At 51.2% G+C, this 18540-nt stretch overlaps 1 protein-coding gene across 3 annotated transcripts in view; it reads left to right on the forward strand.

Moving 5' to 3' along the window:
• The window catches only part of LOC120655254 (putative callose synthase 8), a 51137-nt gene that overhangs the window by 23458 nt on the left and 9139 nt on the right, over positions 1 to 18540 (forward strand). For all 3 annotated transcript variants that reach the window (XM_039933002.1, XM_039933003.1, XM_039933004.1), the window contains 7 exons: positions 13913 to 14073; positions 14185 to 14308; positions 16081 to 16175; positions 16245 to 16398; positions 16480 to 16631; positions 18163 to 18269; positions 18432 to 18530. In XM_039933002.1, the coding sequence (XP_039788936.1) occupies positions 13913 to 14073; positions 14185 to 14308; positions 16081 to 16175; positions 16245 to 16398; positions 16480 to 16631; positions 18163 to 18269; positions 18432 to 18530 (892 nt within the window). The remainder of the gene's footprint in view (positions 1 to 13912; positions 14074 to 14184; positions 14309 to 16080; positions 16176 to 16244; positions 16399 to 16479; positions 16632 to 18162; positions 18270 to 18431; positions 18531 to 18540) is intronic.

An 18540-nucleotide genomic window follows, 5' to 3' on the forward strand; every position in this document is an offset into this window, starting at 1 on the left:
CGGAGGAGGATGCGACTCCCCTTCCCCAGGTGCTGTTGCAGGTTCGGCGGTCGATCGAGGAGGCAACCTCTTCCGCTGAGGTGGCCTTCTGGCGGGAGTGGTCTGCCCTGGAGAGCGAGCGCCAGCGCCTCTCCGACTGGCACACCCGCCTGGAAGCGCGCACGAAGGCTGAAGCCTCCCTCGCTGCGGAAACTCGGTCAAAATTCAAGGCGGACCAAGAGGCCTACCGAGCCAACCTTAAGAAGGTGTTTGACCGAGAGTTCGCAGTGTCAAACCGAGAGAAATCCTTGGCGCAGCGGGAGCAGGACTTCACCCTGGAGGTTGTTGGCTTCGCAGCTCAGCGGTCCGACCTCGAGGCTCACATCGCAGCTCAACAGTCCGAGCTGGAGGCTCGCAGCGGGGACCTCGAGGTCCGGAGGCAGGAGCTCGACGTCTTCTCTGCGACTCTGCAGGGATGGCGTGAACAACTGCAGGAGAGAGCCCGCCAGCTAACCGCCGACGAGGCGGATTTGGAGGAGGGCCGGAAGTCCCTCGCCAAGCGGGAGGCTCACGCCACCGGCATAGAGAAAGAACTTGGGCGCCAGCGTGAGTCGCTCAAGAAGTTGAGGGACCGGGCGGAGGAGAGGGAGGCCGAGCTCGAGGAAAGGTCCCGCGGGCTCGAGGAAAGGTCCCGCGGGCTCGAGGAAAGGTCTCGCGAGGTGGAGGTGGCCAAGGCGGCCCTGGACACCCGGGTGCAAGAGGCGGTCCAGGAGGCGGTCCGGAAGCACCAGGAGGACCAGCGCGCGGGAGCCCAGCGGATCGCTGACTGGGCGGCCGAAGCGAGCCTCGCACTGGTGCCATTGGGGATGAGCCCGATCCAGGTGGCGGAGCCGCCAGCTTCGATAGCTGACGCTCTCCCAGTGCTGAGCTCTGCTTCGGATAGGCTCCGTCGTCTGGAGCCAGCCCTTGCTGGTCAGCTTGAAACCGAGGGCCGCGAGCTGATCCGGATGGTGGCGGAGCACATCCTGACCTGCCTCCGGAGCCACGACCCGACCATCTCGTTGGCGCCCGTGGTCGATGGCCCTGTAGCGGAGACAGAGGCCGTCGCTCGGGACAGCGTGCAGGAGGTCGTTGACTTCGTCGCCTCCTACTTCAAGCGAGAGCCTGCAGACCCTTGAGCTGGGCATTGTATCTTTTTCCTATTGCATTATGTAACAAACTTTGTACTAGCTGAAATTTTTTGAAGTAGAAAAAACTTCAACTTAGCTGTTTGTCAGTTGTTGATTTGCAGTATACAGCTCCCTGGTAGCACCCCGGTGCCCTGGCCCCCTGGCAGATAGGTTCAGTTGCTTGGACCTGTCTGCCAACTGAGTCGTAGAAGATACTCCGGACCTCCTTGGCATAGGGCTGCATAGCCTGTAAGACGAGCAAGCGCCTTGTTCCCTGTGTAGTATACAGGAGTACAGATAGAAGAATCAAGTTCGCTTAGATAGTAGCAACGATACTGCATCTTAGCTATTTGACACATGCAGAATTCATCCATGATGTCTGGGTCAAAGCGGATGCCCCGGGCCCCCTGGGAGAGAGACTCAGTTGCTACGAGTCTGTCTACCATCGAGACTGGCTCTTATCCTGCATGAAAGCTTTGAAGCGGATACCCAGACCCCCTGGCAGATAGGCTCAATGGTTTGAGACTGGCTACCGCTAACCTGTGTACCACTTCAAAGTTATAGCTTAGTAGCAGACCCGCGGGGCTCATTCCTGACCAGTCCCAGGCTGGTACCAGGTCCAGGGCTCTAGATGCACAGGCCCAGGTAGTTCAGTGCTTGCTTCAGAGTGGTGGAGTGCGTAGGCTTATGGTACGGAATCAGGCTAAGGCACTACACAGGGCTCCGGACCACTCCAGTAAACAGCACGATCCTTCCGGACCTGGCTTCAGCGTCCCAGACCCTCCGCAGCAGTGGGTGAGGTCGCTTTGTTGTACTCGATCCTTTGAGATATAGAGCTGGACATGCCGTGTTGGATTTAGGAAGCCAACTCTTGAGCTGGAATGAGGTCCGGGCCCCCAATTACCCGGCTCCAGGTACTAGAGCGCTCGTTACAGGGTGGTGGAGTGTGTAGGCTTTTGGGTACGGAACCAGCTAAGCGGCTACACAGGCTCCGGACCACCCCTGGAAACAAGTACCCGCTCCCAAGAGTAGGTCCCTAGGGGTCCGGACCCCCCTCCAGCAGCAAGAGGGTCCAGATCTGTACGGCAGTCCAGCAGCTCAATGCAGATCTTAGTTGTAGCAACAAGAGTAGAGGTTCCCGCGGGGGTTAGAAAGGTGAGAACTCCGAGAATCGAAATGCGTAATTTAACTTTGACACAAAGACAGAACTAGGAGAAAATCTTTCCTTTGCAATCTTGATGTACATGGTTTGCGCGATGGATGCCAGAGGCCGGGTTTACGAGGTCGGACCTCTACCGCTCTGAGCCGCGCGTTAGCCGGTGGTGCGATGGATGCCAGAGGTCGGGTTTACGAGGGTGGCCCCCAACCGCTCTGGGCCGCACGCTAACTCTATCTTATTACAAAGGAAAGGTTTATTTCCCTGCTATGCCTAGGTGTAAAACTTACGCAGATGCTCTATATTTCATGGGTTGGGCAGCGGCACTCCATCTTCTGTGGCGAGGCGAACGCATCCGGGCCGGCATACCTCTGTAACCCTGAAGGGCCCCTCCCAGCTGGGGGAGAGTTTGTGGAGCCCTGCTCGGCTCAGGATCCATCTGAGGACGAGGTCGCCAGCCCGGAGCTCCCTGCTGTGCACGAACCGTTGATGATAGTGCCGGAGCGCCTGGTTGTAGCGTGCGTTTCGGATTGCTGCTCGCCACCTTCGCTCGTCAACGAGGTCCACGTCGTCGCACCGCAGCTGCTCCTGCATGGATTCGTCAAAGGCCTGGACTCGTGGTGAGCCCAGGTGAATTTCTGGGGGAAGGCATGCTTCAGCCCCGTAGACCAGGAAGAACGGAGTCTCCCCGGTGGCTCGGCTGGGTGTGGTCCGGTTGCCCCATAGCACGCATGGAAGCTCGTCAACCCATTTGGCACCATGCTTCTTCAAGCAGTTGTAGGTGCGGGTCTTGAGTCCCCTGAGGATCTCTGCATTCGCTCTCTCAACTTGTCCATTGCTGCGAGGATGTGCTACGGACGCGAAGCATAGCTGGATGCCAATGTCCTCACAGTACTCTTGGAAGAGCCTGCTTTTGAATTGGGTCCCGTTGTCCGCGATAATGCGGTTTGGGACGCCAAATCTGCACACAATGGACCTGAGGAATGCGACTGCCGATTTCTTAGTGATATTCACCACAGGAGTAACTTCCGGCCACTTGGTGAACTTGTCGATGGCGACATAGAGGAACCGGTACCCGCCAACAGTCCGGGGGAATGGTCCCAGGATATCCACACCCCACACAGCGAATGGCCATGAGGGCGGAATCATCTGCAGAGCTTGAGCCGGGGTGTGTATTTGCTTTGCATGGAATTGGCATGCTTTGCAGGACCTCACTAGCTCAGCCGCATCCTGGAGTGCTGTCGGCCAGTAGAAACCATGTCGAAAGGCCTTGCCAACAAGCGTGCGAGAGGAGGAATGACTTCCGCACTCACCTCCATGGATCTCCGCGAGCAACTCGCGGCCCTCTTTCTGGGAAATGCACCGCATGAGGACACCGTTGGCGCCACGGCGGTAGAGATCCCCTTCTACCACCGCGTAGCGTTTAGCCAATCGGACTATGCGCTCAGCGGACACATCGTCATCAGGGAGGATGTTATCCTTCAGGTAGTTCCGGATCTCGGAGATCCATGCATCGGGAGCTCCCTGAGTAGGTGGGTGTGGCCCTGCGAGGTCACCAGGATCCTCAACAGGGCACACAGCCCAGGTTGGGCACCACAGGAGGAGTGTTGCCGGGACCGCTGGCTTTGAGGTGCTAGCTTGATCCCCTTCACCCAGGTCGGCAGGCTGGGCGGTAGGTCTCAGCAGCCGTCTTTCGAAGACACCCTCGGGCACGGGTGCCCAGGTAGATGCTCTCGCAGAGAGATCATCTGCTGTTGAGTTGTGCTCGCGGGGAACATGTTGTAGTTCCAAGGCGTCGAAGTCCTTCTCGAGCTTCCTCACGTGTATGAGGTATGCCGCGAGCTGGGGATTGTTGCAGTTGCAATCCCCTCGGACCTGCTTGATGATTAGCTGGGAGTCCCCCTTCACCAGGAGCTGCCGGACCCCCAATGAGAGGGCTTGTGTCAGGCCAAAGATCAAAGCTTCGTACTCCGCCATGTTATTGGTGGCCTTGAACTCAAGGTGCAACATGTACTTCAGCTGATCTCCGTTTGGGTCGATGAGGACCACACCAGCTCCGGCCCACTTTTCGCGGGCGGACCCGTCGAAGAAGAGTGTCCAGTGGGGTTCGGTGAAGACTGGTGCCCTGATTTCCGGCTCCGGGGGTCCAGCGTTGACGACCGGACCCCCAGGATTGCTTGGGGAAGGAGTCCACTCTGCTATGAAATCAGCCAGGATCTGGCTCTTGACTGCATGGCGTGGCTGGAATTCCAGTTGGAACTCGGCCAGCTCTGCCGCCCACTTGGCGATATTGCCTGTGGCGTTGGAGTTGTGCAGGATCGCTCTTAACGGGTAAGAGGTCACTACGACAACTCGGTGTGCCTGAAAGTAATGGCGCAGTTTCCTGGACGCAATAAGTATCGCATAGATAAGCTTATGCGTCTCAAGATACCTGGCCTTCGCCTCGTGGAGGACTTCACTGACGTAGTAAACTGGTTTTTGGACGGTCCGGACCCTGGTTACCAGGTCCGGGTCGCCCTTATTCACCACATCAGATCCTTGGGCCCCCAGTGACTATGGGTTCCCACTAGCACAAGGCTCGTCCGGACCCCTTTGTGCGGGGTCCGGGGCTTCAGGCTGAGGTGAGGCTGACGGGCCCCCGTGTCCGGGGTCCGGCTCACCATCTTTGGCCGGGGAGACCCTGGTGTCCCCCTGGCGAGCTTGTTCCGTCCTTTCAGCGACCAGCACCATGCTGACTGCCTCCGCAGATGCAGCAAGATACAGAAACAACGGCTCACCGGGCTCTGGAGCCACCAATACTGGCAGCGAGGTGAGGTGCTGCTTCAACTCCTGGAAGGCCTGTTCAGCCTCTTCGGTCCAAGAAAATGGACCGGACCTCCTCAATAGTTTGAAGAAGGGGAGGGCCCTCTCAGCTAGCCTCGATATGAAGCGACTAAGAGCTGCGAGTGATCCAGTGAGCTTCTGGACATCCTTGATGCGGCCAGGAGGCCTCATCGCTTCGATCGCCTTGATCTTGGCTGGGTTTGCCTCGATGCCTCGATGTGAGACCAAGAAACCCAGCAGCTTCCCTGCTGAGACGCCGAAGATGCACTTCTCGGGATTCAGCTTCGTGCGCGTGCCGCGGAGCCGGTCGAAGACGAGGGACAGGTCCTCCACTAGCGTTGACCATACCTTAGTCTTGACCACAATGTCATCGACATAAACCTCAACAACATCTCTAATTAGATTACAGAAGGTTTTGTTCATGGCTCGTACAAACGTGGGTAAGGCATTCCTTAGACCATACGGCATGACAATGTAGCAATAAAGTCTATCTACTGTTACAAAGGCAGTATGCTTCCTATCCTCTCTAGACATCTGAATCTGGTGGAAACCAGAGTATGCATCTAGGAAAGACAAAAGGTCACACCCGGAGGTGGAGTCCACGATCTGATCGATACGCGGAAGAGGGTAGGGGTCTCTAGGACATGCCTTGTTGAGGCTGGTGTAGTCGATGCACATCCGAAGCTTCCCGTTGGCCTTTGGGACGACGACCGGATTGGCCAACCACTCGGGGTGGTGGACCTCCTCGATGAAGCCGGCATGTAGGAGCTTGCGAACTTCTTCGCGGATGAAGTTTTGTCGCTCCACGGACTGCTTCCGAGACTTCTGGCGCACCGGCGTGGCGTCGGGGTAGATCCTCAGATTGTGCTCGATCACTTCCCTGGGGATCCCGGGCATCTGTGACGGTTCCCAGGCGAACACGTCGACATTTGCCCGGAGGAAAGCGATGAGCGCGTCTTCCTATTTCTCCTCCAGGTTCCCCGCGATGCGGGTGGTCCTGGTGGAGTCCGCTCCAATCTGCACCGTCTTCACGGGAACATGGTCCGGATCGGACGGTTGGACCTTGGGAACCTTTGCAGGCGCGTTAGGTTGCGAGGTGGACGGATCCTCCTCGGAACGTGCAGCCTCTGCCGCCAGAGCATGCAGTCTCTCAACTGCAGCGACGGCAGCGGTGCGGTCGCCCTGCACGGTGAGGACTCCGGCAGGGGAAGGCATCTTCAAGACCAAATACCCATAATGAGCAATGGCCATGAAGCGGTAGAGCGCCGGCCGGCCAATGATGGCGTTGAACGGGAGGTTTACTTCCGCCACATCGAACAGAACGCTCTCTGTGCGGAAGTTCTCCTCGGTCCCGAACGTGACCGGCAATGTGATGCTCCCCAGAGGGAACACCGGGTGTGGGCCCACCCCAGAGAATGGGCGAGAGGGAGTCAGCTTGGACTCCGGGTTCTGCAGCTGCTTGAACGCTGCATAGCTGATGACATTGAGGCCTGCCCCACCGTCAATCAGCACGTGATAGAGCCTTACGTTGGATATGACGGGAGCGGTGACTAGAGGTAGTACACCAGCTCCGGCCATATTCTCTGGGCAGTCGGATGGCCCGAAAGAGATGGTGGTGTTCATCCACCTCTGGTGCGGCGCCGCCTTCGGGACCCCCGGCTTCACCGAGAGGACCTCCCGGCGAAGGGTCTTCACGTCCCGTCGGGAGACAAGCTCCCAGCTTCCGCCGTACATTACGTACAGCTTCTTGCGGCGGTCGCCGTTGTCGGAATCGGAGTCGTCGCCGTGGTAGACGCCCTTCAGCTCTCGAGCGGGGGATTGGTACCCCAGCTCCTTCTCCCCGGCGGCGGCCCCGCTGTCGGAGGCCTTCTCCTTGCCGGCGCGCTGGCGAGGAGGAGGTGAGCCGTCTTTAGAGGACTGCTCCCGCCGCCCACTGACCCGCTTCGCGAGCTTCTGGATCTCGCGGCAGTCAGCGGCGCTGTGGCGTGCGGTGGGATGCACTGGGCATGAACCTCCGCTCCCACCTTGCGGGCGAGGGCGTTTGCCATGTGCATTTTGGCCCCCAGCCGCTGCTGCCGCAACCGGCGCCGCCGCTGGTGCCGCCGCTGCAACGACTGGTCCACCAGATTGCAGTTCTCCGCGATTTCGGTTCTTGTTCTTCTTCTTGCCACCGCCCTGAGCGGTAGCACTGGAGCCGCCAGCCTTGGCGTCTCCGCTTTGGGGGGCTGAGTGCCATGCACGACCCTCAGCGGCCCTGGCACACTTGTCTGCCAGGGAGAAAAGCGTAGTGACGCTTTCCACCTCGTGCGTCGCCAGCTTCTCGAGCATCTTCTCGTCACGTACCCCCTGGCGGAAAGCAGTGATAATAGATGCATCTGAGATACGAGGAATGGTACCCCGTACCTTGGTGAAGCGCGAGATGAAGGCCCGGAGCGTTTCTCCGGGGTTTTGCCTCACGGCGTGGAGGTGTGCCGCCACACCATGCTACTGGTACGCACTGGCGAAGTTCGCTGTGAACCTCGCACAGAGCTCTTCCCAGGACTGGATCGTCCCAGGTGTGAGGTTCATGAGCCAGGTCCGGGCTGGCCCAGACAAGGCTACATGAAAGTAGCTTGCCATGACGGCTGCGTTACTACCAGCCGCTGTGATGGCAGTAACGTACACCTGCAGGAACTCCGACGGGTTATTGGTACCGTCGTACTTTTCCGGCAGGTGGGGGCGGAACTTGGATGGCCATGCCACTGCTCGAAGGTGGTCCGCCAGCGCAGCGCAGCCCACCCCAGCAACTGGTGCGCCTGGCTGTATCCGGGCGTTCACCGGGGGCTTGGGTGCTACTACGTCCAAGTCGGCGTTGAGGTTACGGCCCTCAATGTTAAGACGGCGCTCTCGCGCCCTCTCAACGGAGACGCGGGCATCCTCTCCCGCGCGCCGGCGGTTGAGCTCCGCCCGCAGGTCTTCTGTTCGTGCACCCCTCACAGTAGGGGAGCGCACGGACGCCGACGCACCGCCCTGACACTGGTGGTAAGGTACCACCGCGTTGCCGGGCGGAGGTCGTTGCCTATTCCTTGCAGAACTGGGGGAGGCCTGAACCAGGTGGAGGAGACGGTCAACGTCGTCCCGCCACTGCTTCAGGGCGTCTGGCGAGGCTGCCTCAGCCGGGGGGTTGCGAAGCAACTCCCTAGCCGCTGCCAGCGCTCCGCCGCTCGCAGCTTGTGAGGGGGCCCTTGATGGGCGCCCTGACTCTTGCCGGCGAGCAGCGCGCGCTGCCGCCGACGGTGGCTGCTCCGCAGGCACAGTTACCCCTGGAGCAAGAACACGAGAGGCATGTGGCGTGGATGACGCCACACCCTCCGTCATCTCCACGTCGTCCACGCGAACCATGGGGACGAAGAAGAGATGAACTGCGACCAGCTAAAGTGCCCCTACCTGGCGCGCCAAATGTCGTGGTGCTGCAAACCACAGCCGGGTGGCGGATGGCACCCGCCCTAGCCCTAAGGGTGTGTACTCGGGGGTTAGCTGGTCTTAAATCGATCTCACTCAAGAACACGATGAACACAGCAGGATTTAGAATGGTTCGGGCCGCCGGAGCGTAATACCCTACGTCCACTGTGTGTTGTATTGCCTTCCCACGAGAGTGAGAAGGTTGCAAGAGCTTGAGTCTGTCTGGAGCTGTCCTGTACACAGCGAGTGCCTCCCTTTTATATCTCAAGGGAGGCGCGTACATGGCTGCCGGGACCCCGACAAGTGGGCCCAGCGATGCGGTATAAAATATAGTACTGTTCATCATTATAGCGTTGCAGGCAAAGGAGATCTTTCTCTGGATATCTTTGCCTGCTCTTGGAGTCTCCCGTTCAGCATGTCTAGGCGCTGTATTGTCGAAACGGCGCCCGTCGTAGCCAGCGGCGTCGCCTGCCACGTAGCTGAACGGCTGTGTAGGGAGCGGCGTAGGCGGTATGATGGAAAAGTACCGTGCCGTCGTATCCATTTAATGCGGCTGACGGGCTCTGCGCGGGCGCGGCACAGGCGGCTGCACTGTGCACCTTGGTAATACGCGGTGCACAGCGGGGCCTGTCAAAGGCTGTCCCGCGTGCTGCGGCGGCAGAGCATGCGTCAACCATCCGCATTAAATGTGGTGGGTGGGCGAGTCCCCCTTGCGGAGGACTCGCGCATGAGCCCGCGCCCGTGCCCCCGGGACACGTGGCGTCTCCGGACCTCCGCACGGTAAGGGGGGTCCGAACGGCGCAGGAGGCCCCGGACCCCTATGGGGGTCCGTGGCCTGGCTGTCAGCTCGGAGCTTCCATCCCTTAGAGACACGTGGCGTCTCCGGACCCATCCCCAGGCGGGGAACGGGTCCGGGGCCGTTGGCCTGGTGAGGGAAGAGCCTGTCCGGTGGAGCCTGGCTACTCCGTCCTTACGCGTAGTTACGGATAACTACGAGGGTCCTGTCTTGCTGCGGTAAGAGTGGGTACCCCTGCTACAGGGTACCGACAAACAGCATGAGCAATATCAGGCCTTGTGACTGTGAGATATACTAGACTACCAACAATATGGCGGTATCAGCAAGATCTTCGAGAGGGGTACCATCCGTAGGACGAAGCTGTAAGTGAATATTCATAGGGGTGGCAGCTGTCCGACTATCAGTAATACCAGATCGAACAATCAGATCTTGAATATATTTAGATTGAGAAATGTAATACCCCTTGTCAGATCGTGAAACCTCAATGCCCAAAAAATAACTGAGGGGACCCAAATCAGTCATCTGAAATTATTGACTAAGGTGCCTCTTGACCAAGGAAATATGCTCGGTATCATCACCCGTGATCAACATATCATCAACATAGAGAAGGAGCAGAGTACGACCACGTGAAGAAGTATGAATAAATAGAGCCAGGTCATGAGGACTTGGTGAAAAACCAGCTTCTATTATCACGGAAACAAAACGCTCATACCAAGCACGGGGAGCTTGTTTGAGGCCATAAAGAGCACGACGAAGACGACAAACTTGTCCTGAAGGGGCATCAACACCTGGAGGTGGGTGCATATAAACTTCCTCATGTAACTCACCATGAAGAAAAGCATTCTTGACATCCATCTGAGAGATAGTCCAAGAACGACTGGCAGCTACTACAATCATAGTACGGACGGTAGTCATATGCGCAACGGGTGCAAAAGTCTCCTCATAATCCCGCCCCTGAGTATGCTGAAAACCGCGAGCAACAAGACGAGCTTTATACCTCTCAAGGGATCCATCTGATTTGGTCTTGATTTTGAACACCCATTTACATGTAATAGGTATAGCATGTGATGGCAAAGGAACAATTTCCCAAGTACCTGTCCGATCAAGTGCAGCAAGCTCTTCTGACATAGCATTCTGCCATTCTGGAATACTAGATGCTTCCTTGTAAGTGGATGGTTCAGCAACAACAATGACAACACTTACATGAGGAAAACCCAATTTATCAGGAGGAGCAATAGCACCACGATCCCGTAGATTGTATCGCGGACCAACCTGTGACTCATTAGAAATAGAATGAGACTCATCAGTAGTGTTAGATGCATCTAAAACAGGAGTATCAGGACTGGCCGAAGGAAAATCAGACGGAAGGACTGTGGGAGCTTTGGGACGACGGGTGTAGACTTGTGTGACGGGAGGTTTAGCGGGTGGAGGTGGTGGAGGCTGTGGTGGACATGAAGGCTGTGGTGGACATGAAGACGATGGAATAGGTGGAGGAAGACACAGGAAGCTAGTGGACTCTGTGGGGGAAGATGAGGATGGAGTGGAAGAATTATAAAAGAAAGGGCGATTCTCATCAAATGTCACATCACGAGAAATACGCATACAACGAGAGGAAGGATCGTAACAATGATAACCCTTATGTTCAAGACTATACCCCAGAAACACGCACTCAACTGACTGAGCAGTCAACTTAGTCCGCTCACAAAGTGCAAGCAAGACATAACAAGTGCAACAAAAAACTCGAAGATGATCATAGCGAGGTGGAGTACCAAAAAGAACTTCACCAAGACATTTTCCAGACAGTGTGGAAGACGGTTGTCTATTTATGAGATAAGCAGCTGTAGAGACATATTACCCCAAAAATGAGAAGGAACAAATGAGGAAATCAAAAGGGTACGAGCAGTCTCAATGAGATGTCGATGCTTACGCTCAGCAACCCCATTCTGAGCATGAGCACTAGAACATGAAAGCTGAGGAAGAGTACCCTCAGATGCCAAAAATTGGCGAAGAGCATCGGATATATACTCGCCACCAGAGTCAGAACGGAACACTTTAATAGAAGTGGAAAACTGAGTATGCACCATACGAGCAAAATTCTGGTAAATTGAACACAACTGGGAGCGATGTTTCATAAAGTAAATCCAAGTATATCGAGAGTAATCATCAATAAAAATAACATAGTACTCATGACCACCCTTGGTGGGAAAAGGTGCTTTACCCCATACATCAGAATGAATAAGATCAAAAGGTCGAGCTGAATGAGATGTACTAGACGAATATGGAAGTTGTATTTGTTTTCCAAGTTTACATCCCTTGCACTAAAAACTAGACTCGACAGAAGTATTGTCTAGACAACCACTACTTATTAAGGTCGACAAACGAGACCCACATCGATGACCGAGGCGATGATGCCACATGGCAAAAGGGGCAGATGAAGATGCAACGGATGACACATGAGCTGTAGAGGTAGCGGAAGCAGGAAGACTCAATGTGTCCAAAATGGAGGAACCTCTACGGCGATGGCCAGTCCCAATCACTCTCCCGATTCGACAATCCCCTGAACAAAACAAGATGAGTCATCAAATCCAATAAAACAATTTTGATCATTAATCTGTCCTACTGAAAGAAGATTCATGGACAACTGAGGTACAAAGGAAACATTGGGTACAGAAAAATGTGGTCATTGGGTATAGAAAAATGTGGTGTAGAAAGTGAACCATGAGAAGTAATAGGACAAGATGTATCATCTGCTGTCTGAACAGAAGCACCATTATGGACTGCTTGGCAATTAAACAACTGAGAGTGATCAGAAGCCACGTGGAAAGAAGCGCCTGAATCAAGGACCCAAGAGGACTGAGGGGCATGAACAGGTGAAGCAGCAGCAACAGACACAGAGCCTTGAGGAGCAGTAGATGTACCACGACCACGAGCCGCACGACGAGCACGGAACTCAGCAAGCTTCTCTGGATACTTAGCGAAACAGTGCTCTGAACGGTGAGTAGTCTTCTTACAATGTTCACAAGGTGTAGAAGCATCAGACACACGAGACCTGTGAGCAGCAGCAAGAACACTCTGAGGTGCCAACACCGAAGGAGCAGATGACAATGAACGAAGTCGAGCCTCTTCAGCAGTCAATGATGATAGAACCTCTGATAAGGATGGAGTGGGAGATCTATTGAGAAGCTGCGCACGAACAGGCTCATATTCAGACCTGAGTCCCATAACAAACTGATACATCATGAACTGCTCAATGAATGTGTTCTTCTTGGAGCACCCATCACATCCTGCAGTAGATGAAGGAACCATAGATAACACTGGTCCCATGAATCAAGATGACTGGTCCCATGAATCAAGATGTCATGTCATCTTGCTGAAGTCCACGAAGACCTTGCATCAGAGTATGCAGATGAGCACCACTAACATGAACAAACCTATTCTTTAGATAATCCCACATCTCCTTAGCTGTTGCAAAGGGCTGAAGACTCATCATCAATGATGGTTTAACACTTGTGACTATTGCAGTCTTGACCCTGCCATCATCATTAACCCAAGTAGTGACTGTACTAGCATTAGAACCATCAGTCGCAGCAGCTGGTTTCGCACCAGTAAGATGTGAGACAAGACCATATCCACCAAGCACTGTCTCAACACAAAAAGCCCATTCTCTATAATTGTAGCCATCAAGCTGCATAGGTATGGTGATAGCCGTAGGATGCGACATGCTGGTATATGTCCACCAATAACAAAGACCAGAACGAGTAACAAGAAATTGAAAACCTGCTGACAGAGTACACAACAGTCTGCAGCAGCGACGATGGTGGAGACCAGGAAGGCCGGCGTCGGAGAGGAGGCCGCGATGGCGGCGTCGAAGAGGAGGCCGCGACAGGCAGAGGGAGACGTGTCGCGACGGCGGCACTGGACCGGCCGCGACAGGCGGCAGGAGACGAGCCGCGACGTGCGGCAATAGACGATCCGCGACGACGGGTCGCGAGGAGCCGCGACGGGCGGCTGAAGGCGGGCCGCTACAGCGGTGCTGGGCGAGCCACGACGGGCGGCGAAGACGGGCCGCGACGAGCGGCGGAAGACGGGCCGCGACGGCGGCAGTAGACGGGCCGCGACGGCGGCGCTGGATGGGCGGCTACGGCGGCGCTGGATGGGGACGGTGGCGCGACGGGGCGGAACAGAGGAGCCGGCGGCAGAGCAGAGGAGCCGCCGGCGGAAAAAAAATTGGATCGGGGTGGATTAGATTAGTCCTAACCCTAACCCTAAACCATGCTCTGATTCCATGTTACCTTTGGATAATTAGACAAGTGATGATCTCCATTAGTCCTAGGTGGACATATATGTAGCCAGGGTATGGGCCACTATGGGCCTAGATAACATATGGGCCTTAACACTATCTTCCACTTTTCCAAGACATTGTTTTGAGTTGTACTTCATTAATTGATTTTCTGTGACTTTCTGCAGTCTGGCATATATCGGTACCCTTTCTATTTTTGCCAGCAAATATTTATCTGTAGTCTCATATTTGTTTCTATTACATTCTAGTTTTCAGAAGCAGTGGACATGGCAGCAAATTTTACTGGACAAAGTGCTCAACTGTTCTTGAAAATTAAGAAGGATAGCTACATGTTTTGCTCTATCAATGATTTCTACGAATTGACAAAAACTATTTTTAGATTTCTCATTATTGGCGAAACAGAGAAGGGGTAATCCACTTTATTCGTCACCCCAATCACTGGTTTTTTTTGCTCAAGCTTGCAGTTTTGTTAGTATATATTCCTGTGAATATTATTATGATGTTTACAGATTGTGTTCAGGGTGGTAGCTGCAATATTTGGTAAAATAGAAGAGAGTATTCAGAACTCAAGCCTGCTGACTGATTTTAAGATGGATCATTTGCCTTCATTGTTCAGCAAATTTGATCGGTTGACTGAACTTCTGGTAATTACTACACTGGAACTATCAACAACCCCACTTCTATTATCGTGGTCTATTTTGCTGTTTTGTCACTGTGTCCTTGCATATGCATGGTGATTCTAGATTCTACTTCAGAGCAATTCTTGGCTCTGCTTTGAAAATCTACCTGCTCAAGTGTTTATCTTTTTTACTGCAATCTTTTTATATCCTTCTTTCCTTGTTTCACAATTGGTATGTGTTAAGGTGAGTCTATGCCTCCATTATCCACAACAACTGCTCATGTTAGCCAGCCCTAAGAAGCTGAGTTGTTGAGGAAAGTTAAGAGACTTGAAGATAATCATCTTCAAACTACCTGGTGCCCAACCCACATCCTTCTCCCTTTACTAAAGGTGCATCCATGAATGGCCACTTTGTCACCGAGAAGCACATCTTCCCACCGATATTGTAATACCCCAGCCCAATATCTCATAGTAGTAGTAGGCCTATGTGGTCCAGCTGTGGTTGTGGTGGCTTAGTGTACCACCTTGAAAGTTTAGGGGGTGATAGCCAGCTTATAATCCTTGTCGCTTCAAATGTAGCACCTCCTGGTTTACCCTTTTACATGAAGCGGGGACGAAAGTGTAATAGAGGCATTAATCGTATGCGGGCCTGTTCCACATGAGGAGCTGGGTAGTAAGAAAATTTTGGAGTGGGGTCTTAAAATATTAGCAGAGCATGAACCCTCGTTATATGTGACTATGTGCGCGTGTACATGTGGACTGACCCGCGGCATGACCTGAGTACATGTGTACCAAGTGGTGGTTCTGTGAGTCTGCTGCGTATTTTGTGAGCTGCCGAGGGTGTCAGCCCTTAAGCTGAGCCCAAAATCTCATAGTAGAGAGTTGGCCCATGTTACCCAGTTGTGGTTGTTAGTGCCACCTTGGAGGTTTAGGAGGGGTGAGGGCCAACTTATAATCCTTGTTGTTCCAAACACATTTCCAGGCTAACCCTTTTACAAGAAGTGAGGAATTGAGGATAAAAATGTAAGAGAGGTGCTACACATACGTGGATCCATTCGATGTGAGGAGCTGGGCCATAAGTAGATTTTTGGAGTTGGGTGTTGCAAAAACTCAAACCATGACAAGGGTTGTTGCTTATTACTCCCTCCATCCACTTTTGATAGCTATATTTCAAAACTTCAAATGTTCAAAAATGATAGCTATATTTGCTATTGACATGGGTTGTTGCAATAAATAGCACTAGAAATGAGGAGTTCCCAGTTAAAACATTGGAGAACCAACAAAAAGTCTATGTTGCATTTATGAGATTGATAAGCACACTTGGTGCCCCTTGGTCATTGTGCCATATGGAAATATATCTATCATAGTTGGATGGAGGGAGTACTATGTACTCTCACATGTAATGCCAGTCACTGGCCAGGACTAAGACAAAAAATGTGCAATAGAGTGTATTCTGGAAGTGAAAGCTATAGTTGAATTATTGAGGATGACTAAGTAATGAAGCTATATTTACTATTTAAATAGGTCAAACATGGAAGACTTTTTCTTTCTTTTTTGAAGTAGGTGCCACCTTGTATTTATTTTTGTCAGATGTAATTTGAATGTGGCATCACATTTGGAGAACTTCAAAGAGAGGATATATTATTTCCTCTTGAGCTCTATATATTGATGGACAGCTGATACATTTTTTCTCATATTGAACTCTATTAAGATAGTGCAGACAAATGTTTCCTTCTATTTTGAATCCTGTGTATGTGCCAACAAATATAATGACATTTGCTTGCATGTGTTACATAGTATCTAAACAAACAAGAACATCGATATGAGGTGACAATTCTGCTTCAAGATATTGTTGATATTCTAATCCAAGATATGATTGTGGATGCTCAAAGGTAAGAATTTCTCAATGTAAATGAACTTTTTTTTATGTGTACAAGTATAATAATATCCAATTTGTACAGTATATTGGATGTGGTTAATTCTCCCGAGAGACTGATCTCTGATGATGATGGCGCGTTCGGATACTATGAACCAGAGCTCTTTGCATCAGTCAGCTCAATAACAAACATCCGATATCCGTTTCTTGATGGTCAGCTAAGTCAGCAAAAGGAACAGGTCTGAGCTAACCTTTGATTACCCAAGGACACTGGAACAGATTATAACTCTTTGGATAATGAAATTCCCTTTCATATTCAGGTTAAACGCCTCTACCTTTTGCTTAATACAAAAGAACAGGTTGCAGAAATACCATCAAATTTAGAGGCTAGGCGACGCATTTCATTCTTCGCCACATCTCTGTTTATGGATATGCCTGCTGCTCCCAAAGTTCGCAGTATGTTATCGTTCAGGTAATAAATCTGCTTGCAAAAGTGATCATTGTCAATTTGCTGCCAGAAACAACTCGGATTATCTGAACATTGATGACATACAACGCCAAATAAAAGTAGAAAAAAGTCTGGTTTACACCCTCAAACTATCACAAAAGCCCGATTTTCAACCTTCAACTACAAAACCAGATAACAAAGGCCATCCAACTGTTGAAACCGGGCAAATTTGGCCCCTTAGGTGGTTTCAAAGGTGGTTTTCCATTTTGTGAGAATTAAAATATTCAAATTTTAACTACAAAAATTCATAAGCAATTCATTTTAGATCAAAAAATCCGAAAGGGTATCAAAAGTTTTCTAAAAATGTAACCTATCTATTGGCATGATACTTTTCAATTATTTAGATCAAATTTTTTATTTTCATAATAATTGATTGCTTGTAGTTATGTCTATTATTTTTGAATAAGTAAGCTTCAAACAGAACAATAAGAGATAGGTTACATTTTTATAAAAATATTGGTACTAGTTTCATAATTTTCTGATTTTAAATGAATTAGATTTGATTTTTTAGATCTAATTAGAATTTTTGTTTAAAAAAAAAACAAAACCACCTTGGAAACCACCCCAAGGGCCAAATTTGCCCGGTTTCGACAGTTGGATGGCCTATGCTATCCAGTTTTGCAGTTGAAGGTTGAAAATCGGACTTCTGTAATAGTTCGAGGGTGTAATTCGGACTTTTCCCATAAAAGTAGCATAATTTGCGCTGAGGATCTTTCTCAGAGATGAACCAAATCCAGACTATCTGATGATGCTAAAAGTCTAATTATAATTCAGACTATATCCTTGAGCAATCTCCATTTAATATATTCTTTCGCTTTTCATTATTTGGAGTAGCTATTTGTTCATAACGTTATGTCTCCTGATAAATCCATCATAGGGTTCATTTATAACCTTATACGAGTCCCTTCAGTAACATTGATAACCAGAACCCACATATGCAACCATAAGAAAACAGTTTTTTGTGATCTTGGCCTTACTGATTTCCTGGTAATCAACTCAATAAGATGATAACCAATGAGAATTGCTATAAATATAAGCAAGCTGTTCAGTTAATTGTAGTTCTTTGTTTGCTACTCCCTCCAGTTTTTTTAGATGTCATATAAGCCTCTGGTGCATAGACCAAGGAAAGCTTTAACTCTGAGTAATCGTTCTCCTTTTCTCTTTGTAATTAGTGCATCCGCAGCCTTTCCTGCATGGCTCCATGCAAAACAGCCCTCCCCAACGTCTGTCGGGTACTTGCTAGTGGTTGCATGCACGTTTAATTGCAAGATTAATTGCTGCGGGAGAAAAAACGAGGCCTTTCTTTTACTTGTGACTCTAGGAACGAGGCGGTCAGACCGTCATGCGACATCTAATTCTGACTTTTTTTCAAAAACCTTATACGACACCTAAAGAAAAAACGGAGGGAGTAATTCTGATATCTGCATCCATCTCAATGGAAAACAACTGCGATCCGTGTGTTACAGTGCATCCTGACATTACATACTTTATCCAGCATAATAACTCCATATTTCATGGAAGAAGTGAAGTTTTCTGATGAAGAACTTTATTCGAATCAAGATGAATCGTCCATCCTTTCCTACATGCAAAAGATATATCCAGGTACTATAGCAAAACTTTCTTTTGACTGCTACCGCAACTGCTTGCAATGGTTTATATGAAAACATACTGGATTACCATATGTTACTAAGATATATCAAGATGAGACTTTAGGTACTGGGTATTCTTAGGTACTGAGGTACTGAGGTATTCTTATGATTTTAGATGAATGGAAAAACTTTTCGGAACGCATTGGTCCAAAGGCTACAAATGATGAAATTAGATACTGGGCTTCCTACCGTGGCCAAACACTGAGCCGAACTGGTAATCCAGT

This window comes from Panicum virgatum, chromosome 1N, assembly GCF_016808335.1.
Source record: "Panicum virgatum strain AP13 chromosome 1N, P.virgatum_v5, whole genome shotgun sequence".
NCBI lineage: Eukaryota > Viridiplantae > Streptophyta > Magnoliopsida > Poales > Poaceae > Panicum > Panicum virgatum.